The 18,490-nt window shown below is 33.1% G+C and overlaps 1 protein-coding gene across 1 annotated transcript; it reads left to right on the top strand.

Moving 5' to 3' along the window:
• The first annotated feature begins 1,361 nt into the window (after nucleotides 1-1,361).
• Nucleotides 1,362-4,827, top strand: LOC127719192 (uncharacterized). The gene is made up of 2 exons (XM_052225213.1): nucleotides 1,362-1,806; nucleotides 4,364-4,827. Exons 1-2 carry the CDS (start codon nucleotides 1,362-1,364, stop codon nucleotides 4,825-4,827), a joined length of 909 nt encoding a protein of 302 aa, XP_052081173.1.
• The last annotated feature ends 13,663 nt before the right edge of the window (nucleotides 4,828-18,490 follow it).

Genomic DNA, 18,490 nt, shown 5'->3' with positions numbered 1-18,490 from the left:
AACCATGCTTTATTAAGTGACAGGACATATTTAACAAGGGAAGTAATAGTTATACACCGAGGGATAGGTGTGTCTGGATAAGAAACCCCGTCGGCCGGAGGCCGGATGGGTTTCTTATCCAGACACGCCGTATCCCGAGGTGTATAACTAACTTACACCCCATTCTAAACTCTATATTTGTTAACATTGATTTTTAAATGAAAAAAAAAAAAACGATAGCATATTTATTGACAATATCAAACCATGATTTATAAGAGAATTTGTATTACATGAAACCCCACTAGTAACCTTTCTTTGGTTATCTTCGTTCAAACTTTGACAAGTGAGTATATTTTACAAATGGAAAGTTGTTTTGCATATTCCCGTTAAATCCATGTGCTAATATGGATCAGCAGGTCAAGGTTGAGTTTTACGTGTATTCTTATTACAAACAAAAAATACATCATGCTCCTGGTATACAGTTGTCAATATGGACGGATATAAGACGGACGACATTTTGTGGCAAGCGTTGGATTTGGTAGAACCCCCCCCCCCCTCTTCTCGAGAATAAACAAACATTCATATTCGAACATACTAAGAGATATGTGTGTCTGCATTAGAAACCCGACTACCAGACACGCTCAACATACAATATCTAATATTGAGGAACTCCCTTTGGGGGGGGGGGGGGGGGGCAATCAGGGGCTGATCAAGCCGGGGGTTCCCAACTCAAGAGAAAAAGGGGGGTCCAACCATTCAAATGCATTGATCTTTTAAATAAAAGTCTGGTCCAACCCGCGGAACCCCCAACCCCGGATCGGCCACTGGGTAACCGGAGAGGGGGGCGGGGGACCGGAAGTTAGAATCCATATTTTTTTTAAAGATCAATGCTTTAGAATAGAGACATATGGCTGGGATAAAAAAATACCTTCAAGCAAAATTAAGAGTATTTAAAGGATTATTTTTGAATTCCATATAGATGCTTATTGGAATTTCCTAAAATGTGTTTTTTTTAATATCATGAAACAATTTGTAGTGAACACTATTAGTTATTTCTTATGTTCATGCTATTTAAAAAATAATCAATATCTATTGTTACGAATAACAATGGACTTTGTTTGCGGGATGTAGAAGCAGGGGTTTCCAGAAACCCCGCTCGTCACACCCTGTGGTCAAAATCCATTGTTATTCGTAACAATAGATCTATTCAATCTACACTTGTTTCAGAAATAGAAACCATGAAGTATAACAATAGAACTGGGGTGTAAACTACTTTAACCAATGATGTTCATGAAGAACGAAAAAAAAATCAAACTTCGTTTAGATGTCCGGTGGAAAATTCGGATAACTGGAATTTCAATTGTAAAGTACCATGCGCAGATATGCCTGATATAACAAATATGTCGGAGCACGTGCAAGCTCGTATCAATTGTCAGATTATAAAACCTGATATAGAAATTATGAATGTTAAGCGAATGGCAACAGTTCAGGTTTTCCCGGAAAATTCTGAATGCCTCCGGACATTTGTAATGGAGAATTGTCATGATGAAGAACCGGTCCCAAACTTAGTTCATTACATTTGGTTTTCTAAACGAGAAATGAATCTTTATCATTTTCTTAGTTTTCTTAGTGCCAGTAGATTTTTGAAACCGTGTCTTATTTTGGTACATGGAGACCGCCTTCCATTCGGAACATACTGGGAATATCTATTGACTTTGGTGCCAAATATAATGCATGTTCAAAGAAGTCCACCGGAAGATGTATTCGGAAAACCCCTTGGTAATATTGAACACAAAGCCGATATCGGCAGAATACAGGCTTTACAGAGTGAGTACATGCTCGCACATAAATATGCAGCACACCCCTTTACTTTGGTCTTTGGTAGATAAGGTGAGTACATGCTTGTACATTCCTATATAGGTTTTCATCCTTGTCATTTGGTCTTTGGGGGATCGAGTGAGTACATCCTTTTATATACCTGTACTTGTTTTCATCCTTGTCATTTTTTATTTGGTAGATAGAGTAAGTACATCCTTTTATACCTGTAGTGACCCTCACATCATTATCTTGTTGTGTTTTATGGATCGAGTGAGTATATCCTTTTATGTACCTGTAGTGGCCCTCACATCCTTATCTTTTGTGTTTTGTGGATAGAGTGAGTACATTCTTTACATACCTATACTTGTTTTAATCCTTGCCATTTGGTATTTGGTGGATAGAGGGAGTACATCCTTGTACAAACCTGTATTGACCCTAACATCCGTGTCTTTTTCTGTTTTGTGGATAGAGTGAGTAAATCCTTGATTATATACGTATAGTGACCCTCATATCCTTGTCGTGTGGTCTTTGATAGGTAAGGTGAGTACATCCTTTTATATACCTGTGGTGACCCTCACCTCCTTGTCCTTTTGTGTTTTGTGGAAATAGTGAGTACATTCTTTTACATACCTGTTGTGGCCCAAACATACTTGTCCTGTGGTTATTTAAAGATAACGATAGTACATCCTTGTACAAAGCTGTATTGTATTACATCCTTGCCCTTTTACTATTGCTGGATAGAGTGAGTACTTCCTTGTACGTACATGTAGTGACTTTCACATACTCGTCCTTAGATCTTTGATGAATAGAGTGAGTACACTCTATAACGTACATGTAGTGACATTCACATACTCGTCCTTAGATTTTTGATGGATAGAGTGAGTACAAAAGTCATACTTGTACATACATGTAATGACTTTCACATACTCGTCCTTAGATCTTTGATGGATAGAGTGAGTACATCCTTGTACGTACATGTAGTGACTTTCACATCCTCGTCCTTAGATCTTTGATGGATAGAGTGAGAACATCATTGTACATACATGTAGTGACTTTCACATCCGTGTCCTTAGATCTTTGATTGATAGAGTGAGTACACTCTAGTACGTACATGTAGTGACTTTCACATACTCATCCTTAGATCTTTGATGGATAGAGTGAGTACACCATTGTACATACACGTAGTGGCCCTCACATCATTGTTCTTCGGTCTTTGATAGATAGAGTAAGTACATCATTGTACATTTATGCAGTGGCCCTCACATCCGTGTTCTTTTGTTTTTGATAGATAGAGTGAGTACACCATTGTACAAATCTGTCGTGGTCAACATTCCTTTTTTGGTCGATGGTAGACATTTTTTCATTGGCAATCATACCACGTCTTCGCGTTTGGTTATTGTAAAATTGATCAACCAGAGGGAATAGGTTTGTCTTTGCGTTCATCTTGTTGTCTCCCCTTGGCCCCTGTACTAAAAATGTGTAAATTGTATTTTTCATAAAAACCTTTACGTCAAAACGTTTTGAACAAGTTGCCTTCCCTTTCGTGAAAAGGTTGTAAATTGTCGTTCTGTCTTATTCACCCATAGACGATGGACATTAATTAAAAAAAAGTATCCCCCTTTAATATAAAAAAAGTTTGGATTGTCTCCCCTTACGTATAAGGATTGAATTGTCTCTCCTTTAATACAAATAGGTCTATTATAATATTTTGGTATGATTTTGGTTGGGACCTGCTGTATTCATTGTTATTTGCTTACTCGTCAGCTACCTTTATTGATTTGGTGATTATTTCAAGTATAAATTATTGATTATTTAGTTGATAAGTGAAGAGGGTGTGGTTTGTTTATTGTTCGATTTGTTTATTGATCGATGTATGTATTAATCGATATATGTATTGATGGATGTATGTATTAATTGATATGTTTATTGAACAATGTGCGAATTGATCAATTTATTTATTGATCGATGTATGTATTGATCGATATGTATAGATTAGTACATGGCATACTTCATATCGGACACTCTATCGGCCTTAGGTCAATATATCGAAAGGCTCGAGGGATGATATGATGAACGAGGGCCGATGAAGGGTATGATATGAAAAATGACATGTAATGATCTTTTTAGGATATACTTCAGCAGAAGAAATGCAGACAAGAGCTATATTTAAAACTTTGGTAAAATGCATGTATTAACTTTTTGTTTTATATTTTTCTGTTTCTTAATATTTGTTTTTATTCGATCTTGTTATGTTTTTCACAAAAAAAAAAACGTTCCCTTGAAGTGCATGCGATAGCTTTACGGAAAGGCATGCGATAATAACCAGAAGCTGTTAATAAATGTTACATTTCAGCCCGCTAAGCACCATTTTGGAAAATATGGAATTCACGTAAATGTAATGCTTTATCATACTGTAAAACATATAAGTTATTTACTCTAAGTATATGATAAAATAAGTGATCGTTTTTATTGATTTATTTTTATACCTCATTTTAATATTCAATTTGTTCTGCTGAAACGACTTTGCATATGTTTATGCACTCTACTTTTAGCATCTCTGTTGCAGGGTTTGGAGGCATTTACATTGACACAGATGAGATTATACTTAGATCTCTGGATCCTCTACGGAAATATCCGTTTACTTTGAGTCGTGCAGTTGATTGGAATCTCAGTAATGGTCTCATTCTAGCAGAGAAAAACGCAACTTTCCTAAACATTTGGTATGCCGAATACAAAACGTACAACACAAGTCAGTGGGGTTATCATTCAACAATTGTGCCGTATTTGTTATCTAAAAAGTACCCGGATTTAATTCATGTTGAAAATAAAACGTTTGTAAGACCTAGTTGGCAACAGCTCTCGCTGCTGTTTGAGAATAATTTTAATTGGTCAGAAAACTTTGGTATACATTTATATATTCGTTTTTATAAATTTACTCATGATTTTAACAATATTAAATATCTAAATACAACAATTGGATCAGTAGCCAGACATGTTTTGTATGAAAGTAAAGAACTCTGTGAAAAATAAAAAAACGATATTGATGTTACATTTGAAGATTTACAGTACTAGTATGATATCTTGCAAATATTACCTGTTTTGCAATCTATATTAAAGGGTCTTTTGCGATGAACAACTTTAATACGTCATCTTTTTGGTTGTAGAACAAATCCATACATGTATTTAGAATTCTTCCAAGTTTTCATCCACGTCATGATTGTTTTTAAAAAGTCAACCGTTTGTTTTTAATTGTTCTTTAATTAAGATTTAACAATAGGAAATGAAAAATCATCCCTTTTGTCATACGTTTTGGTATTAAGCTTCCCGTTAAAGATATAGATATCAAGATCCAGGAAAGGGCAGTGTTCATTGTTGGTATTAGCTTTATTTAAGGTCAGTTCAGCAGGATAAATCTCTTTAGTGTACATACTAAAGTCGTCATCATTTAGAGCCAATATATCTTCTAAATATATAAAAGTATTATTAAAGTTTTGAATCAGATGTTGTTTCGATGGGTCTTTGCTGGTTTTAGTCATAAATTGTAACTCATAACAATACAGAAACAGGTCCGCAATAAGCAGTGCACAGTTAGTCCCCATGGGAATTCCAATAACTTGACGATATACGGAATCTCCATAGCGAACAAAAATGTTATCTAGTAAAAATTCAAGCGCAGTTATGATATCAAAGCTGGTCCAATTGACATAGTTCTTTTGTTTGTTGTTACCAAAAAAATGAACTAAAAGAGTTTGAACGAATATATTCGCATTCTGACTTTTTAATTCATTGTCATACAAGGACGGAAATTATACGTGTGAGTAATACAAATTATCAACAACAACAAAAAAACGAAAGAGATTTGAACATGAATAAGTACTGAATTCATCGAAGTGTATAAACCTGAAAACTGGCTGAAGGCTGAAGATGACTTAATACATGTTGTACATGTAAGTTATTGTTAAGTCGTTTGTCTTTTAAGAGCTGTTTATATCCAAATGACCGTATATCAAAATTGCTTTACTACAGTATTTCTCTGGTCTTTGGTGCTTTTTGGGGTAACATAGAAGATGCATTATGTTTGTTTTCCGTACCGGAAATACACATATTGGTCGTTGGTCCAATATTTGAACCTTTCCAAATGCGAACATTTTCATGTTTATATGTTTCAGTTTGATATTCCTAAATTCATATGTATATTTACACCACGTTAAATGAAATTATATACCCTGCATTCCAATAAAATATGATCAAATTGCTGAAAGACCTCCTCTTGAATTATTGATAACTATCATTCTGCATTGACATTACTGTTTTGGTGTAAATTAAATACACATATTTCAGGCTAACGCCCTCAAGGTGTATCTAACGCATACAAAAAAACAATCACATTTGACTATACTTTACACAATCACTCTTTAGAACATGTAACAACAACAACATATCTGGGGGTAACCATCAGCTCAAATCTTAAATGGAATATACACATTAACAGCATACTGTAAATTCAGAAATTATTGCGATGTTTTTATTATTGTGAAAAATGCGAGAGGGTTATAATCGCAATAATTCGAATTACTCGCATTTTGAAATTTTTTATATGGATTAAACAGGATTTTTCTCAATATCGCAAAAATTAAAATCGCATTTTAGTCTAAAATGACAGAATCGCAATAATAAATGCACGCAATAATTTCTGAATTTACAGTATGCAAGAGAGCCAATAGCACCCTAGGCTTTCTAAGGAGGAACCTGAATATCAGCTCAACATCCATTAAAGAGCAAGCATACAAGTCCCAAGTGAGACCATCACTAGAGTATGCTTGCTGTGTTTGGGATCCATACTTACAACAAGACATAGACAGCATTGAAAAAATTCAAAGGAGGGCTGCACGCTATGTTACCAACAAATATAGAAACACTTCATGTGTTTGTAAAATTTTCAACACCTTGAATGTCGCAGCCTCTCTGAAAGAAGAACAGATTCAAGATTGGTAATGCTATACAAAATAGATCACGAAGAGGTTGCAATAACTAAAAATAATAAATTAATCCCACAAAAAAAGACAAAATAGACATTCAAATTCGAACAGCTTCCAAATTCCATCATGCAAAACACAGTACATAAAAGAATCTTTTTTTCCCAAGAACTTTAACCGATTGGAACAAACTACCTGATAACATTATAAATTGCACAATAGTAGACTCTTTCAAATCTTCAATTTCAAACCATTACATCAAACTCATTATATATAAAATTTTTCATTTTAATTCTTTTTAATTCTGTATATATAAATCTATGTCTTGTTGTAAGTTTCCCCCTGTGACATAATCTTCAATTTGTTGAAAGCGTTCACTATATGGAAGAAGAAGTAGAAGATATGTATTACATCAACTTTACATGTCTGCCGCAAGATAAAATATCAATAAAACGCTGGAGATAATCAATTAAGTTTACAATAATATATTGTTGGTACATGTATTCATTACCATAACATTACAAAATAATAGCGTAGTACTGTAAATTTCCGACTGGTTTTAATTGTATAATCAGGGAAATGTTTTACGTTTGGATGAGCGTATAAACATATAAGAAAGGAGAACTTAATGGCGGATTTTATTTGATTATGTCAATTTAACTGAAAATCTCGTCAGTACTCAACACATTGTATAAGACTTAAATGTTCTTGACAAGAACCTGATCAACAAATCACTCAACTGAAGTCAATCTAATCGATCACCGTTTGAAATCATTTAGTAGACTTTAGGGAATACAAATTACATGTAAACGCAGATATGCAGTTTTATACAATATAATCAATTTTGGTTCAGCCAGAGGAGACAACACTTTCAACAAGCATGTTGTTCATAATGTTGTTTATATTTTCTTTTACAATTTTTTATGGTGTGCTCATTTAAAGGACATTGTTCAGATACAATGCATATGAGCAATTATAGGTTATGTTATACTCTGTTTTTCATATGCGCCAAATTTCAATCAACAATCAATGAAAAATTGAATAACAGATAAGTCTTGGGTTGGTAAAAAGGAAAAGAAACAAGTTGGTAAATAAAACCGAATATAATGCAAAACAGACATTACCTTGCAGATATCGGATGGATTTGTATATTTCAATAAAGACATTGGTTCGTTTGATATTGAAAAAAAACTATCATTTTAATTCATTACTACAGTGTAATCAGATAGGGTCGTGACTATGACCAGAACTATTGACCAATAGAATAATTATCTCTGACAAATGGAACATGTACCAATCTATTTACAATTAAATTATCATAAAGATGTCGCTGTACAACTTCGTTCAACATGAAATGTATGTTTGTGATAAAAAAGACACAGATGACACAAGATTTGAGAGGTAACGAAAGATCATTTGGGATACTTTATAGTATCGACTCTGTCAGAAAGACCACCACACTTCGATAGTGGCAACAAAACAATGAACATAGAACAAAGAATAAGAAAAGGTTAAACTTAAGTTAAAAGAACATATGATTCCAAGTAAAAAATACCCAATACTATCAAGGGCCAATATTTAATACCAATAAAACTACTGCCCTATATAAGAGGATGGCTAACCGTCTACAACCATGTCTAACCCCGTCACAATGTATGTATACCTGTCCTAAGTTTAAAGGCTCTATTTTATTAGTCTTCAATTACGGTAAGTCATGTGTTTTAATAGTTTATTGTTTTAACATTAATCAGGTCGTAGGTGTTTTCTTATGAATTGTTTCACATTTGTTTCATTGCGTGGCATTTTATGGCTTACTTAACGTATGATTTTTTATACTATTAGTGTTACGTTTACGTTATCTTGTATTAGATCCAATTTTTATTTGCGATGGTTAGTATAAGCTGTACATACATATTGCAAGCAAACTATGAATATACAAGTACAGCACATCTTTATTTATCGGTCATTTTTCTTATTCAATGTTTACTATGTTTGTGTTATATCTCGCCTCACTATTTTTGATATGTACCACCTTTGATAAGTATTTAGTATGACGATAAATTTTCACTTCTGTATTCGCACTGTGAACAACAAATTTATTTGTTTTGTGAGGGATGTTCCCGTACTTCTAACAGCAAAAATATTATATTTAAATTTTCCTGTGTACGTTATTTCATTTAACGCCATTTTGTCCGAGGTTAGAGTTATATTTTTTTACTTCTTTTTTATCAATATTGTATTTATACTGTATCATAAATCAAATTTATTCGTTCAGTGTATGTTTACTTTTTTTTGTGTATATGTTTTAATATAACTTTTTGAGTTAAGCCATTTCAACTAATATTGTATAGTGTGTCTTTTTATGTTGTAATGTTACACTATTGTTTCAGGTAAGGGTGAACGTTTGCGTCTGATAAAACGTTTAATCCCTGCTGCATTTGTATGAAACTGTCCTAAGTCAGAAACCTGTTGTTCAGTGGTTGTCGTTTGTTGATGTGGTTCATAACTGTTGCTCGTTTCTCGTTTTTTTTATATATAAACCGTTGGTTTTCCTGTGTTAGTGTTACACTAGACATTTTGGGGCCCTTTATAGCTTGCTGCTTGGTGTTAGCCAAGGCTCAGTGCTGAAGGCCGTACTTTGACCTACAATTGTTTACTTTTACACGTTGTGACTTGGATTGAGAGTTGTCTCACTGGCACTCATACCACATCTTCTTATTTCCATTGAAAACTTAATTCAAACGGGATAGCACAACCTAAATTTTACGGAGACCAAACATTAAATACTATCCGAGTAAACTAATAGTTCATTTAAATAAACTTATCTTGAAAGGTTACCAATTCAACACTGTAACTAGATTTTTGAATATTGTATTTATTGGTATAAGTTTTGATCTTGTTGCCAGTAAATTAAAACAAAACTAGTATAAGTATACATATGCACATTCATGGTTATACAATCTGTCGATATCCGTATTTTGGCATTATACAAGGTCATGTTTTTCTCCAACTGTTAATAACGTCTTAACAATAAATCCATTGGATGTCGGATGTGTACTGATTGATAGTTTAGTCTTAGGTACATGATTTTTCTATAAGTTGTTATTTGCTTTGAACTTGTTGTCGGTAACCGCGAGTACTCTCAGATCTGTACTTTTATGTTGTGAGGAAGTATAAATACCCTGCCAAGTCCGGGCTGTGATTTTGTTACTTGTTTTTTCTGCTTTGTATTCATCTGATGAGTACAGCCCTATTCAAATGACTTTTATAGTTTGTCCATATGTAATTGTTACACCACTGTCCCAGGTTAGGGGAGGACTCAGCGCCTTCACACATGGTCAACACCGCCACATTCTGCATGTGCCTGTTCCAAACCTGTAATTCAGTGGTTGTTGTTTGTTGCTGTAGATCATAGTTGATTTCTATGATTCATTGTTTTGAACATACATCATGGCGTTTGTTTTCTTTTTGAGTTGTTTGAAATTATCATTTCGAGGCCTTTTATAGCTGACTATTTGGTATGGATTTTGCTTATTGTTGAAGGCTGTACGATGACATATAGTTATATCATTTGGTATTGTGAGGAGATTTGTCTCACTGGCAATCATACCACATCTTATTATTTTTATATTAACACAAACAAATTTGATAACTCAGAAAAAGCATAATGACATCAACAATAGTTTATTTCGACTTTCTGTGATTTGAAGCCTGATAAAGGATCTTAAATGCAATTTGTGTTGTCTATTTAAATGTTTTTATTTATTGGCTAAAACTTCGCCTTTTATTTTCGAAATCTTGTGAATTCTGGTCCTACAATGTTACCATATCTTCCCCGTTCTCCTGTTCGTTTCTAATAAGTCGTTCACTTTCAGAGTCTGTATTCTTTAACCTTAAAAGTTCCGAATCATTACCGTACCAGGATTGACTCTTTCTGAAATCTGTCAATTGATAAATAACATTAATAAAGCAAAATAACAGAAATACCGAACTCCAAGGAAAATTCAACAATAGCTTGCAGTTCAATTTCTAATTCGAATTTACTACATTTAACCAAGGCGTACCAATACCAATAGATTAATTTTACTTTTATCTTAAAAGCATTCATCAACAATACTCATCAGAACTTTTGAGCCAGTGATATAACTTTAATGTTACTTGATATGTTCAAATCAAAGAAGTTCAATCAATATTAAAACAAGATCATCTGAGCAATGATGATGATTTCTTCACTTTTTGTGTACTGCAGGTTTGTAACAATTCCGTTATTATTTTTTTAAACACTTCGTACTAAAAACAAAAGTTTTCATTATATTTTGATATTCAATTAAATGATATACTAAATAATGATGTAAGAAGGAGGCAGCCGTCGTGTTGATCATGTAAAAAAAATGTGACAGGTATAATCTGTTATTATCACATTGGAGGAAAATTGTGACGGTCAACCAACTTGGGATAGCGTCCGTAACATTTTTCGAAGGGATGACTGTAATATCATCACAAGGAATCTTTGTAAGCAGAACCATCTATAAATGGATTGAGAAAATGGAAGTTCTTGAGTATCGTATCAACTCTGAGATATATAATGCATGCACAGGCGTACTTTCAATGTTGCTACATAGAAATAGAAAGTTTTTCAATTAAAAAGCTGAAATGTTCTTTTATGTCGTAAAGTGTTTTTCTCAACCAGCCCTCATTGTCTATTTATTGCTGTAAGTCAGTATATGAAACTGACTTAATTGTATCTATTGTATACTTTATTTCAAGTTCGATATGATAGATCCGTTCACCATAGTTACCAAAATTGTCATAAGTTGATTGCAGGATATAATCTTTATAGCGGACAGTTAAGATGGAGGATACTAGCTTGGAATTTGAATTATTAATATTCATCTCCAAAAATATGTATAACAGAGAATAAAGTTTCGAAACGAAAAAGTAATAAAGCTCGTGCCGATGTGATGAATACTGAACGATTTCTGTCTATTTTAGATATTTGCTTCCAATCTATAAAATATGATATCATTCGGAATTGAACATAAACCTAAGAAACGTTGTGTAACAGTGATGAAGTAACATACAAAATACATTTATTGAAATACGTTTAAAATGATTCTTGCAAGAAAATATATCTCTCAAGTTTTTTTACATCACTGAGTCGATACCTCTACTGGTGGACTATCAGTCCCCGAGGGTATCATCAGCTCAGTAGTCAGTACTTCGGTATTGACATGATTTATAACAAACCTTTCTAAAATTGTCTGTTTATAAATTTTGAAATTATATAGAAACTAAGGTTTCAACTCCCTCAGGCAAAGTTGACCTTAGATGAATTTAGCCATTTGTTTTAGGTATTTTTTGTCATATAGCTCTTCAACTGTTTCGGATTTTAAATGTTTGGCTTTGAACGTTCCTGATGAAGGTAAATCCAGAAAAGCGCTTCGGACGCATGAAATTATTAAACGTGTTGTTTTCAATTTTTTATATTCATTTTGAATTCTTCACATGAAACAAGATGTCAGAAACCTGTAATATCACTTTTGTGTGTCTTTACTTTCCGTCGATTTCTATCGGATTTTCCACCTTTCATTTCTACAATTAAGGAGTGCAACAAACCTTTTTTTGAATTTGTTCAAAATGTTATTATACAATCCGTGTATTATTGCTTTTTTTAGTTATATTGCACAGTATCATCATAAAGCTACAACTTCAACAGATTTAGAGCATTTAAGAATTGTCTAAAACATGCATAAAAAAGAGGTTGAGCACAAAAACCAAACTTGGCGTTACATTGTGTTATGATTTAATTTTGGATGTAACATGTCTTCTGATTGCCTGAAAGTTTTTTGACTATCAGCTCATAGACATAATTTTATCATGTGACCGTGACATCATCAACGTTTTTGTCATGATTTACTCCTTAAAATCGAATTTAGAATTAAATTATAAGGAAGACAGTGATATTTTTCTGTCTATTCGAAATAACCTCAAAAATGAGGTGCACAATTTTAGATAACACGCTACGAGTATAATTCAGTGTGCATCACATTTTTAATGTTTAACTTATTTCTTTATAGACAGAAAAAAAATATTTCAGTTATTCCTTAAATATATCAATTTTTAACTTCACGTAATAGACGTCTGTCGATGAACACATAACAAAAACTTGTAAAACATAAATCAATTGTTCAATTGGTTGATTGGTTGATTAATCGATTTGTTGGTTGGTTGGCTTGTTGTTTGGTTAACTAATTAACTGATGAAATACATTGGACCGGGTCATTTGGAACAAGCAAAAAGAAAAAAAATAAGATCTTCGACCCCCAATTACACACATACGACCGAAATACGCTTGGTTGATTGATTCATTGATTGAATTATTCTAAAAATAAGGAGATGTTGGATAATTGCCATTGAGACAACTATCCACCAAAGTTCAAATGAAGTGGATGTAAGCAATTATATGCAACAATGAGAAAAATCCATACCGTATAGTCGGCTATGGAGTGCCCCGTCATGAAAAATATAAAACAATTCAATTGAGAAAACTAACGGCCTAATTTATAACAAAACAGTTTACGAAAAACAAATATGACAGACATGAACCAACGAAAACCACTGAACTACAGGCTCCTGACTTGGGACAGGCACTTAAAGAAGTGGCAGGGGTTAAACATGTTTGTGAGCGCTCAACCCTCCTCCTAACCTGGACAGTGGTGTAACAGTACAACATAAGAACAAACTATAAAAATCATTTGAAAAAGGCTTAACTCATCAGACGGATACAAATAGAAATACATCTAACAAAAACACAAATGGACGTAGACGGGTACTTATAAACACAAAAAACAAAAAGACACTAAGTACAGATCTGAGAGTACTCGAGAGTTACTGACAGCTAGTCCAAAGCCAATAACAATTAATGAAAAAAAATCATGTATCTAAGAATAAAATATCAATCAGTACACATCCAACATCCAATGGATTTAGTGTAGAGACGTCATTAACAGTCAGAGAAAAAAACATGACCTTGTGTAATGCCAAACTATAAGTATTGACAGATTGTAGTACCGTGAAAGTACAGATGTGTAATATTTAGTATGGTTTTAATTAACTGATAACAAAATCAATATTTACACCAATAAAAACAATATTCAAAGATTTATTTACAGTGTTGAATAGGTAACCTTTTAGAATAAGTTTATTTAAAGGATTAGTAAGTTTATCGGGATCGTAATTAAATTTTCCGGGCTCGGTTTACAACATTACCGTAAAATTTAGGATGTGCTATTCCGTTTGAAATAAACTTTCTACAGGTACAGCCAAACTTGCAGACCAAACATTTGTATCTATGAAAGAATTTAGTAAAGGTTTTAAGTAATTTGTTGTAACGAAATCCCTGACTTAATAATTTACTAGTAATACATGGAATACACTCATTAAAATCCAAAACGTTATTACAAACATGAGCATAGCCAACGAGTTGGGATATATAAACACCATAAGACGGTGCCAAAGGAACATCCCCATCCAAAAAGGGAAAGCTAACAATAGGGAATGACAAATCATCCCTTTTGTCGTAAATATCTGTGTAGAGTTTCTGGTGTAATACTGAAATATCTAAATCTAGGAGAGGACAGTTATTGCTGTTGATTATAGATTTATTTAAAGAAAGTTCCTTTGGGTAAATTTCAGCATTATACTTAGAAAATTCTTGATTATTTAACGAAAAAATATCATCAAGTTAACGGTAAGTGTTGTTGATTTTATTAATTAAATGGACTTTAGACGATTCTTTACTGAGTTTGGCCATAAACTGTGATTCATAACAGTAAAGGTACAAGTCTGTTATTAAAGAAGCACAATTGGTGCCCATAGGAATACCTACAATCTGTCGATAAACTCTATTGCCGAAACGTACACAACTGTTGTCACGGAAAAAAATGTAGTGCTTTAAGCATCTCATCACACCTCCAGGAAGTATATCTAGCATATTTACCTTTCTCATTAGAGAAAAAGGCTTTATATGAGTTGCAGCAAATAAATTTGCAACCAGATTTATCAAACGACCATTTATTTAGATAGGAAAACTTTTGTTCGATAATATTTTGTGGAAGTGTAGTCTAAAGAGTGGAAAAGTCAAAACTGTCAACTGAATCACAAGAACAATCAAACGGACGTAATTTTTCTAAAACTTCCAAAGAATTTTTTACACTCCAAAAATGGTTAATTCCACTGTTTTCATATGTTTTATTACAAAAAATAACGATAAGTTCTTTGATAGTAGTTAAGGAACTCGTTAAAATCACCGAACAATTAATAGTAGAACACTTACTAGAGGCCGAGATGAAACGATAGTTTACGGATTTTTTGTGTAGTTTAGGTAACCAATACATAACGGGGACCTTAAAATGTTCCGAGGAGGCCTTAAGCATGTTAAGCTGAGCTGTGGTAGTGAATGTGTATTTACTATATGACTCTCTGTGGAGTGTACGGCCTTGAATGTCGTTGAATGCATAGTTTCATTCTTAAGGACTTCCGTGTAGTATTTACGTCATACCACCACCATATTGTTGGCTGCTTTGTCGGACGGTACGAACACAAAACGCTTTGATAGTACTTGATTTTTTTTTAATCCTAGAAATGGGCATATTACTTACTCTTTTATTTATTTCTAAATTATTTTCGAAATGTGATATGCAAATATCAACAATATTCAGACATTTATTTAAATAGGAATCAAGTGACTTTTTGTCAGATTTCTCCCGTTTACACCATTTTTTATAATAGGATCGAAGAGCATCTCTGATAACCTGACGACACTTTCCCAATTTGTCTTCGACGGAGGACGATATTTTGGTCTTTTTTTCAGAAAGTTTATAACCTCTCGGTCATGAACGATGTTGAGGTCCCCTGTAATTACATGGCCATAGGGATCAAATCTAAACTTCGATGTTTAGTTAGTTGTCTGATTAAACACATGGGACCGGGCTTCGTTGAACAAGCGAAAACAAAACTGAGAGCCTAGTTCCTCTTTTCAAACACATTAGACCAAGCCTAGCGGAAAATGTAAAGAAAGAAGGCAGATCCTAGATCCTCTATTAAACACACGGGACTAGGTCTCTAGTGACGATCGGGGTAAAAGGAAGGCCTGGATTTCTTTTTGCGGGTCCGTGCAACATGTTAATTTGTATTCAAATTATAATATGTCTAGGAATATGCATAGATTTAAACACCCCTCCAAAAATATTTTTGCATCTTCCTTTATAAATGTCATTTATAAGGTTCCCGGGATATATATTTTATTTTACTGTGTGTGCTTTTTGTCTTAATTTGTAGAAAAACTGACTTACAATTTGTCTTATAGATTCGCTTTCCATATTTGATATGGAATAAGTTATTATCAATTTAGATCCACGTGCGAGGTGGTGTTTGTGACGTGACGAGGCTGATCCGATATACTCTCAGAGATAGCTATATTTTGGGGGAGACAGTTTAACAGACAAATGCATGTTTACTAATAGAGTAACACGATTACTATTGCTTGTCATTTTTTGTAGTAATATGTAGTCAATGTCAAATGTCAAATGTCAAAAGACTCTAGGGTTATACAGCATACGGCTTTACACTTTTAAGAATTCTCTGTAAGGACCAGAATTTTCATAAGGGGGTCAGACATGCATAGTCTCAGAATTGGGTAATTATTGTAGACATTAACTGTTACTACCCCACAACAACTTTAAAGAGATCAGAAGTCAAACTTTCAGTATGGTTGCCATGGCAACCACTCATGATGTTTTTTGCCCAGTTTACATTCGAAAAACACTCAATTTTGGGTCAATTTCTGTCGTTTTTTTTTTCTTATGATGTAAAAAGGATAATATAACAACCTTGAATACAATTAAATATCAAAGTTTTATCATGACATCAGTATGTTCATTCATAAATTCAAACATCTCATTTGCATATAATAAGCACTCAAAGGTATCCCCCCTTTTCATAATTTCAAAAAAGACAAATTTTGCATGATTTTCTTATATTAATATCTAGAATTGCACCAAAGGCAGGATAAAGTTATATTTTATTTTGAATGACATCATCATTATGTTATCCAAAATAAATAAAAATTTAGTGGGGTAACCAGTATTAAATATGGGATTTGAACCAATGATAACCCCCATCATGTCACAGATTCTCTTTGCCTTGACATGTATCAGGAATATTTTTATTCATAATTTTTACATAAAACTTGCACATGGGGTAGGAAATGAAAAGGTATGAAGAGAGCAAAGTTCAATATTGAACTTCAGATTTTTCAATCAAAGGTCAAGGTCAGAGGTCAAGGTCAAAGTTGTAAAATACTGACAAATTTGACAAAACTAGTATATTTCCACATATATTCTATGACGCTGTTGATTGTTATTATACATTTAAGATATTGGTGAAGACTGAAAATAAATCAAAATTAGAATTGAGACAATTTCCAATCTTCTAGTTCAAAGGTCAAGGTCAAAAGTAAAAAAAATAAAATGTACATGACTTCTGTATTATAACTGGCCTTCTTGATATTTTTAAAACATTTTTCATGTTCTCCACAGTGGACCAGATAATGCCAAATGAAAGATAAAAAGATTAAAATGGCTTTTGTGTCAGTTGTTGAAAAATCAAGGTCAGATACCAAAGTCAACAGTATAAATTCGTGTTAAATATTACAAAAACTTGTTCGTCTCCACAGATATCCTTGTGAGCAATGGATTATAAATGTATTTAAGATATTGCTACAAATGAAAAAAAAAGATGTAAATAATATTTACATGGGGATCTTACCTTTCAAGAGCACCTATCACATGCATATATATATATGAGTTTGAATATCTCTATATTTTTTTGCCTCTCTTGAACCAATGTAGAAATTCAAAGGTCAAAGTTCAAGATAAAATGACATGATTAAAAGTTAAAAAAAATGAGAGTATTTGATTATAAATGGTCCACCTGAGGTTTTTAGGTATAAAATCTGATTATGTATATCTTAATTTGGTTTATAGCAAACATGTGATACAATATGTGAATGTCTTTTAAAATTGAAGTTGGGGCCAAAATGTTTTACGGTCTTGATGGATCATAAGCTAGAGTGATGCACTGTCCAGGATCTCTTGTTTGAGGCATCTTTTATCATTTTGCTCCTCAGCCAATCTGTAATCTTCGGGTCATCTCAATCTTTCAATGCCAACCTTAAAATATGCTGCCTCAGAGTACTGACTGTCACATGTATGTATGCACTTGCTTTTTATTTGACTATTTTTGGGCTGCCTTTCAACATCTGTCACTGTATCCTAGGAGATAAAATGCATATAACATATAGCTATAAGATGTAACAAAATTGTCTAAATGTCTGTTTGATGATGTTTTATAAAGCAATATTTGCTTCAAATGTTTGTGCTAATTAGCAAAACAATGTCATGTCCATGTTGTAAGCAGGTCTTATAATAGAACAAACTGTTGAAACAGAGATACGTCTCGCCTTTTTGTAATTTTAATAGTGTAATGCAAATATTGAATCCAAATGGCAATATTTAAATATGTTAACTATGCAAAACATTTAAAGTCAATGAACCATGATTTTTTGTGCAGAACCAAATAACTCTATGGACATGATAAATGTCATTGCTTATACAACTGCATACTAAATATCATTGACTTATCATAAGTAGTTCCCT

The sequence above is a fragment of the Mytilus californianus genome, unplaced genomic scaffold (assembly GCF_021869535.1).
Source record: "Mytilus californianus isolate M0D057914Y unplaced genomic scaffold, xbMytCali1.0.p SCAF_10, whole genome shotgun sequence".
Taxonomy (NCBI): domain Eukaryota; kingdom Metazoa; phylum Mollusca; class Bivalvia; order Mytilida; family Mytilidae; genus Mytilus; species Mytilus californianus.
This window is presented reverse-complemented; position numbering and strand designations above follow the sequence as displayed.